The sequence below is a fragment of the Strix uralensis genome, chromosome Z (genome assembly GCF_047716275.1).
Source record: "Strix uralensis isolate ZFMK-TIS-50842 chromosome Z, bStrUra1, whole genome shotgun sequence".
In the NCBI taxonomy this organism is placed as follows: Eukaryota; Metazoa; Chordata; class Aves; order Strigiformes; family Strigidae; genus Strix; species Strix uralensis.
In genome coordinates this window covers 92759756-92781784 of record NC_134012.1, presented here as the reverse complement: position 1 = coordinate 92781784, position 22029 = coordinate 92759756, and the positions used below count along the sequence as shown (strand labels likewise).

At 38.5% G+C, this 22029-nt stretch overlaps 1 protein-coding gene across 15 annotated transcripts in view; it reads right to left on the bottom strand.

Moving 5' to 3' along the window:
- Positions 1-22029, bottom strand: part of UBAP2 (ubiquitin associated protein 2) — a 156809-nt gene that overhangs the window by 104219 nt on the left and 30561 nt on the right. For 9 of the 15 annotated variants that reach the window (XM_074857172.1, XM_074857178.1, XM_074857173.1 and 6 more), the window contains 6 exons: positions 18787-18940; positions 16984-17061; positions 8415-8469; positions 7108-7211; positions 2021-2080; positions 790-842 (listed from right to left, as the gene is read on the bottom strand). In XM_074857172.1, the coding sequence (XP_074713273.1) occupies positions 790-842; positions 2021-2080; positions 7108-7211; positions 8415-8469; positions 16984-17061; positions 18787-18940 (504 nt within the window). Of the gene's footprint in view, positions 1-789; positions 843-2020; positions 2081-6071; positions 6271-7107; positions 7212-8414; positions 8470-16983; positions 17062-18786; positions 18941-22029 lie in introns of those variants that run through there. The other 6 variants (XM_074857186.1, XM_074857180.1, XM_074857181.1 and 3 more) reach the window with 4 other exon arrangements.

Below are 22029 nucleotides of genomic sequence, written 5' to 3'. Positions count from 1 at the left end.
ATTTCTTCCTACCTTGTTTTCTGAACTGCTTAAGCTTTAATGCCGTAACTGAAAACTTAAGATCACAAAAGCAATTTTCATACGTTATAACAAATGCCAAATATTTTGCAGACATGAAGACATCTCTTGCCTGATAAAGACCAAGAACCAAAACTGTTGTAGTACTTTAGACAACACATCATGATGAAACAACAGGAATGAAGCAATTAAGTGCTAACTTCAGTATACTACTAGCTCTTTTTTTGGTATTATGAACATGAAGTGGACTAAGTGGAACAATTATGCAGACTTCAAACAAAAGCATCCAATGAGGAGTCTAAAGTTGATAGTAAGCTTCACCACTTAATTACATAAAAGTCTTGTGATAAGTCTTTAAATCCCTACACAATAGTAGGGGGAAGTATGCAGTTAACACTCATCAGCGTTGAGCAGTTGAGAACTATAATTCACAAATACTTAATTTGGGATAAAACTTTTATTATCTATGTGTTGTCCACCCAGCAAAATAAATTAACACTTCTTGATTCAATATTATTATTAATTTTAATAAATTATTAAATATATCATATAATAATATAATAGATTTAATAGATTAATATATTACTAAACAGAATTATCCATTTTTAAAATTAAGCTTATCTACATATATATATTAAAATATATATATTTTAAACAGGAATTACAGCAAGAAACACAGTAAGAAATATTGCATGCATACAGCAAAGTATTACTTCAAACAGGAACTCTGAAAAGGGTAAATAATTGGTCTATCCAACAAGGTATACTTACATCTTCATTCCAGTCTTCTGCTGTCCATTCTTCTATCGAGTTTTTCCACGCTCCTATTGTAATTTGGGGAAGGAGAGAAAACAGTTACAAGCTAAAAAGCACAATATTGCTTTTCAACCATTCTGATAAACAATCATGTTTTCATTATTAGTGGAATACAAAGTGAGGAGATGATGGCTGGAAACATGGGAAACTCTAGAAAATTGGTCTGCAGATTTAAAATTTTGGGAGGTGGGGTTTTTTTTCGCCTTTAATTTTTGATTTCAGGAATTTCTTAGTCACTATGGTACCAGACATAATCTGTATGAACACAAGTCTGCAACCAGTGATTAATCCCAAACGTTGGAAGAACTTCCTCCTATGACCCCAACAACAGTGCAAGGTTACTCGACCCCCACCACAGGATCTCCCAGTTTCATGCACAAATTCATACACAGCCTGAACAAAACACAACCACAACATGTGCTCCAACATTCATAATCCTACTTTCAACATATTCAAATTCCAGACCCAAGCTATGCCCCTGGAGGCTCCTTTCCAATCTCAGGGCAAAACAAGCCCAAACCCTTCCCCTGATAGAGCAATTGTATTTTAAAACATATATAATTCATATAATGGCAGCAGAAGAGTCAATAAGCTCCCACTCTAGAGGCAAAACACTTCTTCCCATAACTTGTGGCAGAGTTTATGTGGCAAACACTGGACCACAGTGCGCAGCATGTGGCAATGGCAAAACTACTGGAAATGGTCCTCCAGCTGCAAAAAGCTGATCCCTTCCATAGGAAACAGCAGGCATAAACATGCAAGAGCAATGAATCGACTCAAGGCCTTGCCCACCAGTGTAAGCACAGGGAAGGTTACCCCAGCAACAACCAGAGCTTTCATTTAAACTACATAACCACAAGCAAAGAAAGCCCCAGCTGTAAAGTTCCTGCTACCATCACCTTTGGTAGAAAAGTAGAAAGTAGAAAAGCAAAAGAACTATGGCTTTAATCATCTCCTTTTACTGAACCAGGAACCCTCTGAGACACATTCACCCAGAAACAAGCCCCCCAAAGACAGCATCAGATCCAGGTCGTACTAACGCCATTGCTACATTAGTGCATTCTTTTGTACACCGTTACAAAGCAGCATCTTGGACAGAGGACGGTCAAATGGTACTAATCCAGTGAGGCAAACAGGCCTACCACAGATATACACACACAGTGGCGAGAAGAGAGAAGATTTATACCTTGGAATCTGAAATTATTTGGCAGGTCCTGAGAAAGGTAACATCCACTCTGTGTTGGCTCTGTGGAGCAATATAGAGTTGCCTGAAATATCTCATGCTGACATTTTACCAAACAGTCCCTAACCAGGAGGTTTCTACAAGCTGCAAAATAACTAATAATCATATCCGAGCACAGCACAATTACTACAATGCCTCAAATTTCTAGAGTAATCCACACGTTTCCACAGAAATTTTGGAAAGAAAGAAAAGCCCAATGAGCAGCAGTTTTTAGAGAAATAGTTGCTTTCCCTTCTCCTGATCAGCACAAGATCCCTTCCTCTGGTATTTCTTCTGTAAAGAAATACATCCTGGTTTTTGCCCTGCTTATATTTATCTCCCCTCAGTCAGAGCAAGGCCTGCCTGTGTAGAAGACAAACTTCATGCTGGTGCCAGAACTCTAACAACTGAGCTCGGAGTTGGCTAAAACAAACACAAAAAGAACTCAGACAAATCAGCCCAACTCTGGAGCATCCCCCACCACCTTTGGGGACCAAACCTGTTTGGAATAGTATCTGGGACATCTTCCTGACATTCAGTTTAAATGTTTATCTGTTGTTCCCCTTATGAACATAGTTCTGTGCCTTTACTCTTTTCAAATACTGAACACAACACTTCACCCTTTTATTAGTTTACCCAAGCTAAGTTTATTATTGTAGCTTATTAACACTCTACCTTCACAAAAAAATCCTTCCAGCTTCAGTTATTTCACTGCTCTTCTCTGCATTAAATCGAGTTTGCTAACGCCTTCCTTCTATTGATGGGATTTTAAGTGGGATCTTGCCACAAGCACATCAATCTCCTTTTAGTCCAAAATCCACCTTGGCATTATTTCAACTCCATATATCCTCCTCCCAACCTTTCCCCCATGCCTTGCAAAGCATCACAATTTAAGCCTTCTCTGCTTTCCACTGCAATTATACCTTGTGTTTTCAAGGATCCTTGTCGTAACAACTTCAACCTAGATGGCTATGTAACTCTCCTGTTCCCCTTTTTAACAAGTTCAGCTTTAGAAAGTTCTAAAGCCAAGAAAAAATATATGGTATGTAAGTCTTCAGCTATTTTCCTCCAATTCCTCATTCCCTGTCATACTATTTGACTTTTTTTTTTTTCCTTTTTTTGAATAACTAGACAGAGATATTATCCCCAATGCACTGGTGAGTTCATTCTGGATTACATTCATGTTCTAGAATGACCTGAAGATTTCCTTAAAATGTTCCTTCCAACTTTTACAGCCATCTTAAAAAAAAAGCCAAACAACTTCCTTCTAACTTCCAAGCTACACAACTCCCTTCTTCCCCCTTGACAGCTACACTATAATTTATTTTTTATTTCTTATCATTCTTTAGTTTCAGAGTCATTTAAGGCTGCTCATAATTAAGACAACGAAGGAAGTTTTTCTATTAAATTTATGAAACTCTATCAAAGTAGATGTATCAGCAAATTACCAGGAACACAATACATTTTTATAACCTACTTTGGGAAGTGACCACCTCCAACATAATTTATTTATAAGAACTGCTGTGATTTGTTGCTCAGGATCTTCCACCGCCTTATACATTACAAAAAAGGTAAGAGGTTGAACGCTCAGCATATATTTGTACGAAAATATTAACCACCCTGTTCAAGTTTATTTCCTTTTGGATGAGGACTGGTCATTTTGTTTCCTCCCACCTGTCCCTTCTCTTTGCCTTTCAGTTGTACATTATTCCTATAAAAATTAAGATGCAGGAAAACCAATGCTGAATTATTTGGAATACAATTACACTTAAATGTTACGAATCATTAAAGATTCACCTTTTACTCTCTTTTTATTTCAACCAAAACCACGAAACCACTAGCTTATCTATAAGATTACATGATGGTGCACCTAGAAACACCTCCCATTTAGGCTACTGCGATTCTTCTGGCATCTGCAACAATCCAGGACAAGAGGTTCTACAGCACTTTCAGAGAACATATGGGGGCAACTACATTTTGGAAACAAATAGTGTATTTCTTTTTAACTGAAAATGTTGATGTTGATCATTTCCCATCAATGGCTTAAAGAGGAAATACTTAGTAAACTCTCAGAACTCCACAGTTTATATTTGCATGATGTCTTCAGAGAACATTTTGATAAGCAAATTTGTTTTGTTTCTCTAGTTGGCCAGTTATTTCCTTTCTAATGTAACTGCATATGAAAGACACTAATTTTTCAAGTAGCTAGTATGAGCTAATTTTGTTTTCTTTGGTTTTAGATGAAAGAAGAAATGGGATTGGGTAATGAGGAATAAAGAGAGGGATTTCCATCCTGCCCTTCCTCTGTGTATACTCTTATCTGGCATCCGTCATTAGTCCACCGCAGGCTTTATGGATTTCCATACATATACATCACCCTCATTCACATCTTGAACTGCACATTGGGAACTTACTTATTACCTGGACTGTTGGTTTGTTACTAACATAACAGCACTGCAAATTAAGAAAAAAAAAAACAACTGAAAACTAGTATTTGTGATTAACAAGCCAAATCACCAGGTCAACATTGTACAACCTACTTCCAGCCCCATACCTTGTCTGCCACTCTTTCCCCCTATGCCTGCTTCCATGTTCCTTCCCAGCACTCTCTCCTCGGCTTTAAAACTACTACTCCAGCTGCAGCCTCATCTAACAGCCCTCAAGATGCTTTCAAATCACAAGGCTGAAAGTGCTTCTCACATGATTCAGTTTTAAAGAGATCTCTTCTTTTCATCTTGGAGACTTATTTCAGACATTCACTACGGCTTGTCTAAAGAAACACTGTAAAATAAAACACTCTTCCTACAGTCATATATATAAAGACATTTTTGTTTTGTTGGTTATGGTGCCTTTTCCATTTGCACTGAAAACAAATTAAGATTAGCAGCAAAACCAACATTTAGCACCCAAAAAGCACATTCACACTTAATAAGTTTACTTTAAATTTCCACCAACTAAATGATTCTGCATGAACTCCCCACAATGACACTCACTCATTCATACCCCTAAGAATCATTATTCTGACAATGCCAGGGCAAATTCCCAAATGCCTTCTCACACCTTCTCCATACATTCTTCTGTACATCCTCAACTTTCCAGACATGCCTTAAGTTGCATCACAGAAGTTCAGCGCAGTTCTCAGTGACATGTGCGCAGCCTAACAGCAAAAATGCACTTGGCATTCAAAAAGAAGTTCCACATGTCAACTAGTACTCTTTGAATTTCCACCAACCCATTTGCTCAGCAGCAAACCCCTCACGTAGACACATTTGTACTCTTATGGGGATCTGTTTACTGACACCAAGCTACTCTTATTCCCAGCAGAATTCTTCTATTAATGAAGACTGAGGAGGTGTCTACAAGAAGGAACAGAGGCTGCCATAGGGGAGGCACGTGAAGGCTATTCAGAGTTAGCAGGGAGGGTCACAAAACATTTGAACTCACTTGGGAAGTAGAGCACAAATCAAAGTTGTTCGTAAGCCACAGCCTTACAGTTGCATTCATTAATAACTAACCTGTGAATCTTCTACCTCTGCTCCAGTCTCCTCATGCCTTTCTTGGGCATCTTCTTTCTTTAGTTAACCTAACTGTTTCTGCAATACTTGTGACAACATATACTGCCCTCCACTACCGTACAGTGAACAACAGTATCAGTATTCCTAGGCAAATTTTCAAGTCATTAGGTGTCCTTCTAACCCATGATCTGATAAACTTATCTGAAAACCTAACATGAGTGAAAGTAAAAGGTGCATTTCTGTTGGTGTTATCGCACCAAGTCATTTCAAAAGTAATTCCTTCAAAAGATCCATATTTGGCAGAAGAGATCCCTTCCAATAACCATTAATATACTGAGGGCCACCCTCCCACACTGGACTGGAAGGCACTCAGAGTGACAAGACAGCTGCCTAATAAACCATCCTAAACTCTGAGCCTGTTAATGTTTTCTCTGGTTAAGTGGAAAATGGCTTCTATGAAGTTTAGAAAGCAGCTCACAGCAGAACTCAACGGATCACACCCTGGCCTCCAGTATCAGTCTTTTCCTTCCACACTTGACACAGGGTTGATGAAAAATCGTCTGAGTTGGCTTCAGCAATGAAGAGATCAGAAGAGTTACCCTTTGCTAGGGTTAAAAAAAAAATAAATCTCCTATCACTGGATGGTTCCCAAGTGTGGACAATGACATATGTGAATTTCTCCATCCTGACACAGGGTTTCCTTTGTTTTCATCTCCTGTCACAGAATATGGGAAGCAGCAAGGTATCCTGTTTTCCCAAAGACAAGCAGGTCACATTCCACATTTCTGAATCACCAAGAGACCACTGTTAAATGGTTCCTTTCCAAACTATGTCTGTCTCTTGCCTTTAGCCAGGAGTGTGTACTTCACACTTGAAAATTCATACAGAAGCACACAGCTGCCTCTATCTTCAGACAGGCAGACTGCTCTTTTGGCTTTCGTTCAAGCGCCTACTCGTACTTTAGTTAATAATTCTCTTCAGTGTTGGCAGATCTTGGAACTCTCCTCCATCCCAGAGACTCACATCCTTACATTCCTGCATTGTACGGGTGAGGCTTCCAAAGCCATCCCAGTGTCACTGAGTGGATTCATATTTGTGAACAGTTTTTCTTTTCTTCTTCTTCTACTTAGATATTCACACCCTATTGCCCAATGCCTGAGAAGCAATCACTTTTAGTAGGACTTATACTCCTTAACTACATTAAGTGAGCTCTTAAGCAGTACTTAAGACATCTAAAAACAGTTCTTCACATAAAAGGTTCTTCCAAGGACTCTTCAAATCCCTTTGTCTCTCAAGGGATTATTAGCACTAAAGCAAAAAAAAAAAAAAAAAGCAAATTGCCTTCCCTTCATTCTAACCAGACAGTCACTTAGGCCACAGCATGTGCTCTGCACATTAGTAGCAGTTAAGCTACAAAAATGAACTAATATCTGTGCCATGATAGACGTGTTCACGTTTTCAGAAGTTAACTGAACACTAACACACAATTTGCTACAGGTCTTCATTCCAATCCTTCCACTTCTTGAAGCATCTTACCAGTTCCATCATCTGCATCATTCTGACCAGTCTCCCAAATGTCTGATTTTGTCCCAAAGCCATCAGTGGCAGAAGACTCCGTATAGTCTGCAGGGTTAAATGTCCTAGAGTTTTAAAAGTTAAGAAATGGAAGAGAATACATGGGTCATTCAATGAACACAGGTGTCATCATTTTTAGCTGAAGTTGTATTAGATTTAACATCTTGATTTCCACATAATTTATCTTGATAGTTTTGGTTTCAAAATAATTTTTTCCTCTACAAGCAGACACAGATAAAAACAGGGAGAAAAGAGAAAAGAAGTAAGAGGAGCAAAAAGTGAGGAGACTGGAAAAAAAAAATTACTTTAGAGAAACTGAACCAAAACAACAATTCCTGAAAAAGCAGTTAAACAGCATACCTACTCCTCCCAGTCTTATAAAGCATTAGTTTATATGCACGATAAGCCCCTCTCAGCTGATAGTTTCTCAGCAGGTGGCTGACTGATGAGAAACCAGTATCATGTCCTTTCAGAGCACCAGACCTGCGCAGGACAGGAGTCGGAACATCAGTAAAATTATTTCAGAATGCACTCCTGACACCAATGCCAAAACAAACAGATGGAGCTAAAAGGTGAAAAAGAATTATTGAAGAAAAACCTCTTTTCAGTTTATCATCTACAGGTATGAACGAGACGGATTATTAGAGAAGTGAAATGAGCCTGTTCATCATGACATCACTGATATTACATGAAATGTCATTACAGGCAAACACTGAGTGAAAGTAGTGGAGGCTACACTTCTATGAAGCAAGTTATTCCAACAAAACTGAGAACAAACTTTAGAACTGCTGAGTAACTTCTTTTAATTCTGTTTTAGGGTCCATGTATGTCCAAACAGCTAAAGCATGAAACCTCAAAAACAGGAGAAAGTTTATAATGGCTAGCCTTTCTGGTTTTATATAGAACTCGCACATTTTACATTACACTGAAACAAATTTATCTTTAAATTGAGCTAGGACTATATGCACCACACAGAACTTTCAGCCTCCAAGGCACTATGTGGCTGCTACTGATAGATACAAACAGGTTCTCCAAGTTTGAGATATGAACATTGAGTGAACATACATTAGGTTTGTATAGATGTGTCTAGCTAGAAATACTGGTTTAAGACAAAAATAATCCATTAATCTAACAGATTTGTGAATTTCTGCATCCACATTGGTTTATCAAACATACAGCAATATTAATACATGCAGTGCCAATATTGTCAATTAATATTGCCACTGAGTTTGATCCTTGCCAAAATCTGTGCTCTGCATGTTTCTTACCCCATGCCTTGGGCTGAAAACCTCCCCGCTCCTCTCCCTCTGCCACGTCCAAACCCTAGGAGAGAAAACACCATTTAACAGCAACAGCAGAGGAGCCGCCAATCACTAGTCTGTCACATTAGAAAATACTATGGTTGAAGGAGAAAACTACCATAAAGTTAAATATCATATACTTCCCAAATTTCCTCACAGGAGAAGTAAGCCACAGTTCATCTAAGACTGCACATTTCAGTAGGGCTTGCAATGCATTGCTATCTTTTCTGTACCTAGTGAAGTAGCTCTAAATGCCAAGACTTACCTAAAGACTCATTCCACACGAGACTGCTATTGCCAAACCATTAGACACTGCTCAAAGTTGTGTCTCTAATTTCTCAGTCTTGCCCAAGACACTCTAGAATCCCAGCATCCCTGCATACCCTGATCTCTCAAGAAATTCCCTGGCACTCCTTCTGAGGGGAAAGGTTAAATACTCCACTTGTTTCCTTCTCTGACTCAGCCCACCTGTCTACCCCTATTCTCCTGTGCTTTTGCCAACTTGCCACCACACATTCCTCCTTCTTCCCCCTTAATCATAGTTACTGACATGAAAATTACCAATTCAAATTACTCAAGCAACTTCCTTGTTATCATCACCCACTAGAATATTCATTTTTATTTTAACAAAAACAAATGCTTCTTATCTCCAATTTTGATTACCAGCCTCAGTTTACAAGCTTCTTGATACAATGAATGGCTTTATTTTTCCATGTTGTACATACCAAAAAGGCATGAAAATTTTTGTGTTTCTTAACCATTCATAAAGCACATGTCTACATAAACTGTTAGAAACTATTTTTTACATGTGGCATATTTCTACATAGACTTTTTTTTCCCCTTTTTTAGGTCCTCAACACCTGAGGCTTTTACAGTTTGTTGGGGCTTTTTTTGAGGAAGACTATGAATATTTTTTTTTATTTCAAGAACAGAGAAGGTCAAGAGCTGCAGACTGAGAACAAAGTGATGTTTATTTTAACAACAAAGTTATGTGGTAATTATAAGTCACCAAGGAACTACAAGTTTCACAGAGCCTGAAAGTTATAATCCTGAATCACCAAAACACTGATTGTCCAAACATCACAATCACCCATGATAGGCTGTTCTAATTCAGATCAGAATTACTCACCTCCTTACTCTGTCAGTAAACAGAAAAGTCTACTACCTACATTTTCAAAGACTTCTTAGAAGCATAAAAATAGCAGGATAGTTTTACCCACATTTTGATGAAAGCATTTACCCATATCCTATACAAGATGACAACAGCCAGCTACAGAGGAACCATGGAAACCTGGAGAGGAAGGATTCCCATCCAGCAACACACAGTATTTTGGTGGGACAAAAGCACAGAAGAACTGAAGTGTTGACACTAGGCCAGGCCTGCTATCTCTATATTTTCCCCTCTGCTCTCTTTTCACAATCAGTTGGAGAGAAGACAGAGAGGTTAGGAAAGAGGTAACAACAGCTGCAACCTGGCAACTGCCACCCTTCTTCACCAAGACCACGTGTGAAGCCGTGCTTTTTGCTCTGCCATAAACAATAGTGCCTCAGACCCTGCTGTACCCAACTTACTGTAACTCAGCCTCTGAACCATCTTGCTCAGCCTACCTATTCTACCACTCTTCTCTCCTTCACCCACCTAAATTCCCCAATCTGAGAAGCTGATCCATGGCATAACAGGGTCGCAGCTCTCAGATGCACAGAACTCTGCACTCAGGATTATCTTTCTGCTCAGTATATCACTTTTTTTAAGAGCAGAACTCAGCTAAAAAAGTTTATCTGGGGACACTGTAGGGGCCGTCTATGTAATAAATTTAATTCCTACAACTACCAATACAGCATTAAACACCATTTACTAATGATGCACAGAAGAGAGATCAACAGTTTTTTAACAAACTCAGCTACAAAACAGATTGGGAGCTGCGAATCACAGAAACAGTCGAACAGTAGCATTTTTGAATGAGGCAGACACTAGGTAGAGAGATTAGCTGGAATAGCTAGCGTGAAAGTACAAATACATTTTAGAAGAGGAAGTAGGTCTCCCCAGCCTCCCAAGTGCAAAAGTCTGAAACAATAACGTTTGCATATTGAACAGAAGATGAAGATTTTTTTGGAAGCAAGGCATAAGTGAAACAACTATAAGAACCTCTAACAATTTTAGAAATTGCTAGAAGGAAACCATGTTGTTCCTGAAGTTCCACACACAGTCTTAGACTACTAGTCAGCAATGCGTTTTTTATGTCAGATGACTTTGAAAGTTAATCCTGAACTTGAATTTCAAGTGGCCTCCCTTAACTCGTAAAGCTGTATCTATGCTTTCTGTCAAAACTGAAATTATATTAAGTTTAATCAACAAATGCAACAAAAAGCATTCTAATGAAGACAAAAGGGAAGCACCAAACCAGTTGGGTTATGAAGAGCACTAAATTCAAAGCTAGAAAAGACACTTACAAAGAAGTAATTCAAAATATGGGACAGCAAGTATTCACCACTGAAAGACCACCGTAACTTCGACATGGAAGCTTATACATCATGGTCAATAATGCAAGACGCCAACAGGAAGGGCTGATATTCTCTTTGACACAACCAGATCACTAATATATTCTTAAATTCTCGTGCTAGGAAAGTTACTTCTCTCAGCTGCCAAGATTAAAACATGGCTTTAAAACAATTAGAAGCCACAGTCTTCTAACACAGAAGTTAGTCATGAAGCAACTATGAATACCCATCAAGTATCTGCAAACTTTTGATGCTTTTTAACAGTAACTAAAAGGTCAGTGAGCAAAATGGGGCTACACACTTCAATTCAGAGCAGGGACACAAATTCTGAGCATACAATTCCACAGTAACTTAAAACCATTTAAGTCAGAAATACTACAACCAAGGTCTTTCTCACCAGTGATCACAAGCTCTGTCCTCTTTCTTGCACTGACAGTTTTGCATGTACCAGTGCGTGAGCACAATACCACTATCAGAAAACAAAATTATTAGGTCATTTTTGGATCAGGTCTCCAAACCAGTTCCCTGCTTGTTAAATGCCAGCAAACCAGTCACCTTTACACAAGGACAAGCCGCCAAAAAAATCCTGTTGACCCCAGCTAATATGCTACCTCCCCCCTTTCTAATTTTTTGGCTTGGTTAGCTTCAAACTTAGATCGATCCTCTGATACAGTTTAAATGCACCAGGAGAGACAGGATCAATCCATCCCAGCAGTAATGCCAGTTTATACTTGTAATGTACAAAGTATAGCTTTAACTATACCTCTAAAAAGACATGTATATATGGTTTAGATTGCAACAGTCAATGTCTACAGAAGTACTTTTTTTTCCTGTGGTAATACACAACCAGCAATTCTTCTATAAAAATATTTATCTATCCACAAAAAGAAAACAAGTGACTTGGCAGTAATTCATTGAATCTTCTAGTGAGTCTAAAGGGAATAGATTTTCTTACAATCAATCAGCATGGGGAGCACAAAAACAAATGACAGACATCAGGCAAAGAACAAAATTACTGCCATGACTCATATAAACCCTCACAACATTTCTTCACATTCCTTTACACTTGGATCTACAAACAGCCGCCTAAAGCATTGCTTACTGCTTGCTGTTCCAGGAAACCAGGACTGGGGAACTATGCTTAAAGTTGATTCTGATCAGTGTTCCTGCTACTAACCCTATCCAACATCATTTAAAACAATGAACTACTTAAAACATGTTTTTATTTCCTTTAACATTGTAACTGTTCAGCTGTGTATTGTTGGGTTTTTTTCCAGCACATCTCACTCAGTTGTCTAGGCTCACGTTAGCCATCACTTATTCAATTTACATTTTTCTTTTCTGGAATGCATTCTGGAGACATCAACACTTATAACCAGGCAGGTGGCAAGATTTTGAACCCATTGGGAGTTCAAAACACTCATAAATCACACAATCAAGCCTTCTGATACCATCCATGCACGGAAAGAATTGTTCATCTCATTCACAACATTCCTTCCCCCAAAACAAGCACACACTACATGAGAAAAGCTGTAGTACCACAACTCAGTACAACACAGTGCCAAGCCATTAAAACTTAGTAGCCTATTCTATAGAAAATCCAGTTTGTTGAGCTTGCAGACCTAAATCCTTCCACTGCAACACAGGTGCTTTATTTCAAAACTCAGATATTCACACTAACACATTTAAATTAGATGAGACTCTTATTAAGAAAAAGGCCTAAAAACAGCTGAAAGGAAATGGAAATGCAGATTGGAAGGGCAGGCAACACCCTAGATCTATGCTTATCTCTGACTACACAGTAACTGAACAGCCCTGGTCTCTGCTCTGGAAATGCAGAGCCAGCCATCCTCCCAACAGATGCCAAGGTGACAGAGGCTTAAGCCTTATGAACAGATAAGGAGACTAACTATGGAAATTCTATTTGTATAACTACTTGTATTCTAGGTATTCCATACTACCAAAACACTGCATTTATATTTAATAATTCAAATAACTTTTGACTTATTAGTCATCATAAAGTAGAAGCATTAGATCCGTTTTATATATTGCATGTACTCTAGTAACCATTTTTAGAAGCATGTGCAAAAGACTTTCAACTCTAAAGTTATGTTTAAAAGAAAATAACTTAGGTTAAAGCTAAGTTCTGTTTAATCTCAAAAAAACCTCAACTTTACATGACACACAGAGCCTTCTAACCAATGCAGAACCAACTACAGCAAAACTAAACGGACTTCAGATTGTGACCTCCTGAAGGTCTGCTCTATATTCATGTTTTAGAAAAAACAACATTGTTACCACTTTTGGCAGAGGAAATCCAAAATATATCCTGTGCCAACTGTGTTAAACTTTTAAAATAAGAAAACGTTTAGACATGCAATTCTGGTTAGAGAAGCTCGATTTTTTCAAGGATAGCATACTTCTTATCTAAAAAACTCCAAAAAAAGAAAAAAAAAGAGATCAAGAACACAAGCTGGAGTATAGTTATTTACAAAAAGTCTAATCTGCTTTGCTTTCTTATACAGACAGCAGAAAAAACAAGAGTCTGAAAGCCTCCTTGTCATGTTGTTTAAGTCCGAAATGGAAACATAATGGTTTTCCCTTTCATTTTTATTTCTGTGTTGCGAAAAAAAATTCCCTGTCAGTATCCACATCCACATTTATGGTACACTCACATTGCTGTGGAAGAATGAATAGGAAGAGAATAAAGGAACGGAAGTAAAAGCAACAAATCCACTTTCACTTTGCAAACCAGGAGAGTTGCTACGCATAAATCTGTAAAAATTTCCATGCTGAGTCGAGTCCAAAAGTTTGTCTACCTGCTATCCCATTATCAGCTATAGTCAATTAGATATCTAGGAAAAAGTACACATACTGAAACCATAGTGCAGTTTCTCTGCACACTCTACTGGTCTTCCAAGCAGCCAAAGATAATTTACATACATCAAAACCCTCAGTGGTTTTTCCTTTTCTTGTTGTGGTTTGTCTTTTTTTTAAGGATGAAATTGTCAAGTCTCTCTATGTGTAAATTTTCAGCACCGACATCATCTTATGGAAAGGAGTTCCTCAGGTTAACTACACGTCACGCATGAAGAACCATCTCATAAATTCATTCTGAACCTGTCACCTACTGATGTCATTTAATATTCCCTCATTTGCACGCTTGCTTGGAGTGATCAACTGATTTTCCCACAGAAATTTTACAGATCTCTACCATACAACCGCCCAGCCCTCCCTTTTGCAGGTGGAGAAGTCCTGGTCTGCTTGTTCCGCGTGCCCCATAAATGCAGTCTTCCCAGTACCTTCAAAAGCCTTTTCTAGCTCTACCGCATCATTTTCAACATGGGGTGGAGAACAGTGGGAAAAACAAGACCCATGCTTAAAATTGAAGATATTAGAACACTAAAACACAGCAGCATAAAAAAAAAGTCTCTGTAAAGTTTGTCAATTTCTGTGTAACACTGCAACTGATAAAAACACAAATGAGGAAATATTTAGTCCAGAGCTGATAATCCTAAAGACATAACCATCTTCCTCCGTATTTCCTTCACAAGATGTCATTTCAGACAGTTACAAATCCTTGCAATACTGACACACAAATATAATAATTACTATGATAGTACTTTTTACATCTAAATTAAGCTCATTCAAGAAATTCAGTTCTGAAAAGACAGATGGGAAGGCCATCTTCAAACAAGAAATTCCTTGACTCCTTTCCAAACTAAAGTTTACACCCTCAGTTTAGCAAGCAAAAAATTAAGGGCCAACCAATTCCAGCTGTGATGTGCCCTGAAACACATCCTGTGATACACTTCTGCTTTTGTTAGTTAGTCAGTAACACCTATCTACTTCAAATCCCTGATCTCCTGCATACCAGCAGCCAGTGGTGTTTCTACACTGCATAGCTACTACCCTATAAAGCTGCAAGGAATGTCCCACAGTCATTAATGGAAGATCTACTGGACAAGGAAGCTAGTCCCTACAGCACCAAGGCTGAAATACTCCGTAACAGGATTCTTCCCCTTCAGTAAACAGCACAGTACTACCCCAGTGTTAATCTCATTTCTGCTATTTTCAGTGCAGCTAATTTCTTAAAATTAGCTTGTTCTACAGTGAAGCAGTAATACGATGGCCCAGCAAGTCTTCCCACAGAAAGCAGCCGGTAAGAGAAGTCCAGTCTGAGAAGGTACCTTAAAATAGACAGTGTGTTACTTGGGTATTAGCTGACCCCTAATTTTGTATCCAATGCCTAGATTACTACACACACAGAGTCTGCATGAAACATTTCTAAAAAAGGGTTCTGTGGTGACTTCCAGCTATCTATTTACTTTCAGCTGAACTGCTTTATCCCACATTTGACTACTCTGTGTAACAGAAAAAAGACTACTGAATGAAATGGCAGGAAGCTTTTTATTTCTACTAATATCTAAAGAAAGGTCAGCCATCCCTGAAATACTGCAAAGTGAATTACACAGCTTTATACAACTCCCTGCAGATTTCAAGGGCTTGCATTATAAAACTAAATTAGGTATTTCCTGCCACATACCCTTGTAATATAATGATCCTGAAGTTGTTCAACAGGTTCATCACAGACAGCCGAGAACACTTCATTAAGATACTTTGCTCACATGAATATACAGTCTACAATATCTGGTAGAGAGATACAGTAATACTATGTACACTAAGCCAGTGAACAGAAATTGGCTGAAGTTGTTCCTATTTCTTCAGTCAGATATGTCAGTTTGACCTGATGATTAAGTGCTTTGGCTTGAGACATATGATATTCATCTAGAGAGCTACAGTGTTGACAACAAAAGCAGTGTGTTGTTCATAAGGTTACAAAGCAAAAAATAGACTGCATTTGAAATTAACCTCTAAGTTGCACCCAACAATTTTAAAAATCCTACCTTTATATTTATAATTTGAGTATAAAGGATAAATTTATAAAGCAAATACTGAAAGACTTACATTCCATCTACTAACAAGGCTAACATATCAAAAACTATAGCTGTGAACTATACCACACGTCCCCTGCAGAGCCACCTCTCTGCACACACCATTTGCTCTTTGCTGATTCACAGGCACAACCAAGTCATTCTCACAACCCTCTGGAAACTACATGTCTGTGTCTTTCCACTCCTTCAAGATGCAGATCTGGAGACAATGAAGTTGGATGTGCTTGCCTTTGAATGCTTTGTTACTGGATATTCCAAAGAGAAGGGAGTCCTCTGAAGGTAGAATTTTTCACGATTCAGACATTTCTTATTAAGTACATTAGCTCTGCTGTGCACTTTATCAATTTAATTCATTTGATACCCGCTTCCCCACACAACCTGTGCTGTACCTAGATTACCCATTTTCATTCCTCCTGCTCTAAGAAAAAACAATCGTCTTTTCAATCCATCATGTGAAAATCCAAACCAGCTATGCATCCATTCAATTCCACATCAAATCCATTATCTTTCCTATCTCTTCTACAGAATAGAATCAGAATTATACCTAAGACTCTACTTTTTCCACAGTTCTTCTCACTAACTCTTCCATGTCAAATTCCTTCTCTTACCAAAAAGTCTCTAAGGTGGCTTGTACTTTCTCTGATTGGCTACTGAAAACAGGAGGCAAGCCTGACAACTGGATCCACCCCAAAGAAACGGCACAAGTACACATCAAGTGTCTCCCCGAGAGCCCTACAGGTGGAATCTTGTACTCTCCTGCTGCCAAGGTACATCGTGGCAAGCCCAGTGCACTCCCACTCATGGGAGTCTGGCATGAGTCCATCTGAGAAAACAGGTCTCCATGGCCAGAGCACACCAGCCTGCTACACAGGAAATTACCACAAAGGTGATTTGTGTCTATTGTTTTAAGCTGTTCTGAGACCAAGACACAGCAAGGCATAAGGGAATGGCAGTTGAAGTACTCATGGAATCAAAGGATAACCAATAAAAGCTTAAAAAGAAGTGTTTAAAGAATTAAACGGGAGAGTTCCATTTCAGGACATGAAATCAGTGCCAGTCCCACACCAATGCCACCATCTCACCTCTCCCACGGCCACGTTTCCCACGGTCTGAAGGCCTGTCTCCTTGATTGCTGTCCACTCCATTCTCTTCAGCTCTAACTGTGGAGAGAGGACAGCTTAAGAGAAGCTTTAGAGACTCATACATGAGACAGTATAGCCATCTGCTTCATCTGAACCCCAAATGAAAAGGCAAGATTTTGAAGTGGGCTGGTCAACAGATCCCAGTCACCCCTCTCCTTTGGGGGCCTAACTACAAGCAAGTTATGTTTACTTTGCACTGGAACATTAAAAAGCAAAATACCTAATAAGAGGGAAAGACACACTTGTTTTGGTTGTTTTTTTCTTTTTTTTTTTAAAAAAGGCAGTGTTTTGCAGCCTACACTATTAACTATGGTCTCACCTCTTTAACAAGGTAGGAAATACAGCTGCCCCATACTATGCTTCCTAGATAACATGCAGGGTGGCAACAGTGAAAGAATAAGGGATAACCAAGAACACAAACTCTCCTGTCTGCCCATACCACACCCCTGTACAACCAGGGAAACTTAAAAGAACTTTCCTCTGTATTTAAATCAGAGGGATGATGACTGGGTGAATGTGAGGCATTAGAAAAGCACTGCAACTTAACTATTTAGTGGAAAACTCCTGAGGAGGTACTCTGAAAGACAGCTGGCTCCTTGAAGAAAAAAAAAAAGACTGGCCACTTAAAAACACTGCTGAGATTTTGTACTGCACCACTTTTCCTAACGGCAGCAACAAAATCATTTATGCTTGAATGTAAAATTGGGAAGAAACTATCAAGAGCTGGTGATCATCTGAAAAATCTTTATTTCCAGATTACAAGAAGAGACAAGCAGTGTCCGGCTCCGGCAAAAAACTCTGCCCCTCACTTTCACTTTGATGGATCCAATTTCAATTTCTTCTAAGCATAGCTGCAAGTTTTATTAATATTTTTTCATATATTGACATTACTCTTCTACAAAGATTCACAATGTCCTTACTGGAACAATATCTGAATATATTCCAATAATGAATTAGAAGAGTTGGCTAATAGTATAAGTATTTTTCCTGCTTTTAAGTGAAAAGCTAAATACACTATTTTCATTCCAGTTTCTCTGCTCATCTACCAGTGCTGTGTATGATGGCCCTTACAAGGCAAGGTACACAGCTTCGATAACTGCTGATAAAACTTAAGAGAAAAAAGCAACATGTATCCAATGGTGATATAATGTCATTCCACCTAACTTGGAAACACCAGTTTGCTTTTGTACAATGTATTACTGCACCTATACAAAGTATAGAAAATTTTCAAGTGTTTCAACTCAAAGAATTTTCTCTGTTGTGGAAACTCACCTTTGGTTGGCTTATGTAATATATGCTAGAGATTAATAATGATTCCAGTCTTTTCATTCCCCTTATGAGAAGATGAGAACATCTTCAGGTTCTCCCACTCATAAAAGGAGATGGAGTCAAAGCTGGATAATTGTTTCATTAAAAGAAACAAAAAAAGTATCAGCTATGCAGCGACATACTTGTTCTCAAGCAGTCTTACAAAGCATCAATTCTAAAATGTACATAAAGAACAGCAATTAATCAAAAAAGGACAGAACTTTAAATTAAACTGAGTGTCTCTGAACAAATACAGATCATCCCCAAACCAAGCCACACAGACAAATCAGGCATACCTGTCACACAAATAAGTTATGATCCCTTCAGTACTGAGCTATAGCTTGGACAAACTTCATTAAGAATACGATCTTAACTCAGTCAGTTTCAGCTGCAAGAAAAGCGTCTGAATCTTTAAAAATGAACCCCTATACGTACACTCTCGGCCACGGCTGCCTCCTCTTCCCCGTCTGTTGGAACTTCCCCGTCCACGACTCACTTCTCTGTCCCCTCGTTTTTCTCTGTTCTCTTTGTTTTCTGAACTTTCCTTTCCAAGGCTTTTCTTCTTTCCCCCTACAGTCTCCCAAGAGGTCTATTTGGGTAGAATAGAATTAGATACAGAAGTCAAAAAGGAAGAGACAGCTCTCAATGCATACTTCCACCTCACACCCCTCCAGTTCATGGAAAAAGACAGGTATTTGCATAACATCACATACGTAATACCTTGCAAACTACACTGATACAAATGGAAACACAGGCTGTATTTTTGGGAAAAGATGAGAAAGAAACAAGTTTTAGAAATTGGATTGTCTTATGGAATGTGAGAATCCCAAATACTTCTCACTATTTCAAGAAAGCCTAGATGCGACTACAACACAAAAAATTTGCAAAGCAAGCAACTGTTTCCCTCTCAACTACCTCCACAGAACTAGCAAGGAAACATGCACGCAGCTATCTTTTTCTCCTAAGGAAATGAAAAAATGCTTATAAGCATCATTGAACAAAAGAGTGGTAAGTGGCCTAGGAGTAAAAAAAAAAAAAAAAAAGAAAAAAGAAAAACCACTATCCAGTATACTAGAATTCAAGCACCAAGAGACAAATATGGCAGAACAATAACTTGGGAAAACTGGGGCCATAAGCCAGACCATACACTCTTAACAGCTACAGCTCATCACAGAGAGCAAAATACAGGAAAAACTGTGTCTAAATAAGACAAGGGACCAAGGTCCAAACATCAGGCTTCAGCTTTAAACTCCATCTTTAAAATAAATTCAGGGATGGTATCAGTTCCATAGGAGTATCTGTAGGAGTTGAAAATAAAATGACTAAAATACTTCCTAAGAATAGCACAGCACCTCATATATTATGCAACTGCATGGTTAGTCTGTTGAGCCATAGCTACAAAGAAAAGAAGAAAGGTATTATTTGCAAACCATTAAGACGGCAGATAGGTTTATATGTATGTCCCCATCTCTAGGAGCTTATAGTCTGGGTAAGGTATTTAAGCAGGAAATTTGCATATACAAATAAGGTGTCATCAGCTGTGAAGCACTAAAGCCATGACCTCTGACAGGCACCTGCATCAAAGAAAAAGGTTGGCTATCAGTACTTTTAGGTCCTGTCCTTTCTTCTCTCAGTTCAGACAACAGCAACTCAGAAGCCTGCACAAGGTAGGCAATGACCAGCTAGTCCAAGTTGCCTAGAATTGAGAAAACTAATGCTATTGAGAAAGCAGGTTACAGAACAGTTTACAAGTATAAACTCAATGTTTCAATGTCTCCTTTGAAAGAGCAAGTACTAAAAAAATTGGTTACCCTCTCATTTTTTGAGATGGTATAGGTGAGAAAGAAGGCTGAAATCACTTTTCAACTTCATCTCCAGTATAGAAGACCACATCACCATAAGCCAATTTAGGTAAAGCGCAGATTAGAAATACAAAACTACACGTTTGAGAAACACCATGTTATCTGTGCGACAGAAAACTGTTTTCTCCAGTAACTATCATATGGCTTCACCTGGCACAGTGTAACTGCATTACACACTAGAATACTCCTAGAGCTTTAGAGACACTTCACAGGAGGAAAAATATCTGCACTGACAACTGAAAAACCAAGTCTATGTAGTTCAGAATGCACTACTATTTCACTGCTGGGCATGGTGCCAAAAGATATTTGAACATTTCAAGAAACAGCAAAAACTGGATGATCCTGCAATGTTAAAGAGGAAGCAGCTTCTCCTTAGTAAGGTTTTACATGACCTGAGAAGGATCAGTAAAAGAACAACTATGAAAGCACCAGATCCATGCTTTTAATTTTGAGGAAAGCCTTGAGAAGTTGGCCATGTCCTTTAAGATAGAGGACGGCACTACCTCTGGGTATGGAATCCATCACAGACTATTGAAGCTGTCTGTTTTTGTAAGGGAGCTAACTGATCACAATTTCAGTTGACAGTGCCTGAGGCAACCAAAATGACACTTGTGGGTCTGACCTTCGAAAACATGTAACAGAAGCCGCCTTGCTGGCCTGCTCTTAGATGGAAAAAAGAATAATCTGAAAGGTCTCTTTTGTTCTGCCTTCAAAGGTTTAGGAAGTAAAACACTGTCAGGCATAAAACGGATCTTACGCCTGTAGGAAGCTAAATAAATAGAAGTCTTGGGCAAAGAAACATGCCCTTCCCTACTCTCATCCACAAGCCCCTATCTATTCAAAGTCAGACTGCCACAACTTATTCAAAGCTAGACTGTCACAACTGTTGCAAGTGAAAAGTCTTCATAAAGACTAACAGTCACACAGCATAAAGCCTTAAAGATCACAGCATTTAAAAACAAACAACAGTCAAAACTGGCAGATTACCACAGAAATTATAAATAGACATTCTAGCTATCACTCCTTACTCCTAATTCCTCAAACTGGACAGACATCTTCTTCCAAATCAGGTTAAAAAAAAATTCTAGCACATCAAAGCAGAGCAAACCTGAAAAGAGATTTGGGAACCCGCATTCAGAACTAATAATACCTCTGCTTCCAACTTTACAACAAATCCACAGTTAAACTGTTCTGGAGTATAATGGCCTTAAAACAAAACCCTCAAGTGGGAGTCCCAGAAACTTCCGTAAAGAAAAATAAATTTCTTCACACCCTTCAAATAGTACTCTTTCCTCCTTGAGTGCTTTAAGTTCTCTGTACTTGTTTTGAAGTAGCATTTTGTCTACAGAGAGCAGTGGGTTCAGAAGAGATTTATCAAAAGAGCAGAACATATAACTCTGTTGCTTCTAAATGATAAATGAGTTCAGAAAGTTTCTTCCATTCATGATCACTTATAACAATTTGTTAAAAATAGGAAAGCATTTAACATTCCCTATCAACCAGAAAACTATTATCAACTATAAAATGGCAAATATAAGAAGTACAAGAGAACATAAAACCAGCACATTACCAAGGCAGATTTAATCATGGTGAGATATTCTCTCCTATTCCCAACTTGCCAGCTCAGTCAGTGTTATATACTTTTGTGTTTTAGATTACCTCAACTCTGATAAATGAAAAGGGGATAAAAAGAAAGTCCCCTCAGTCAGAACACCGTGTGTCCTAGATTTTGGAAGGGGGGGGGCGCATGCAGGTTGAGTTTCCTCATTAACAATAAGCCACAGTACACATCCTGACAAATCACAGGAAATACTGA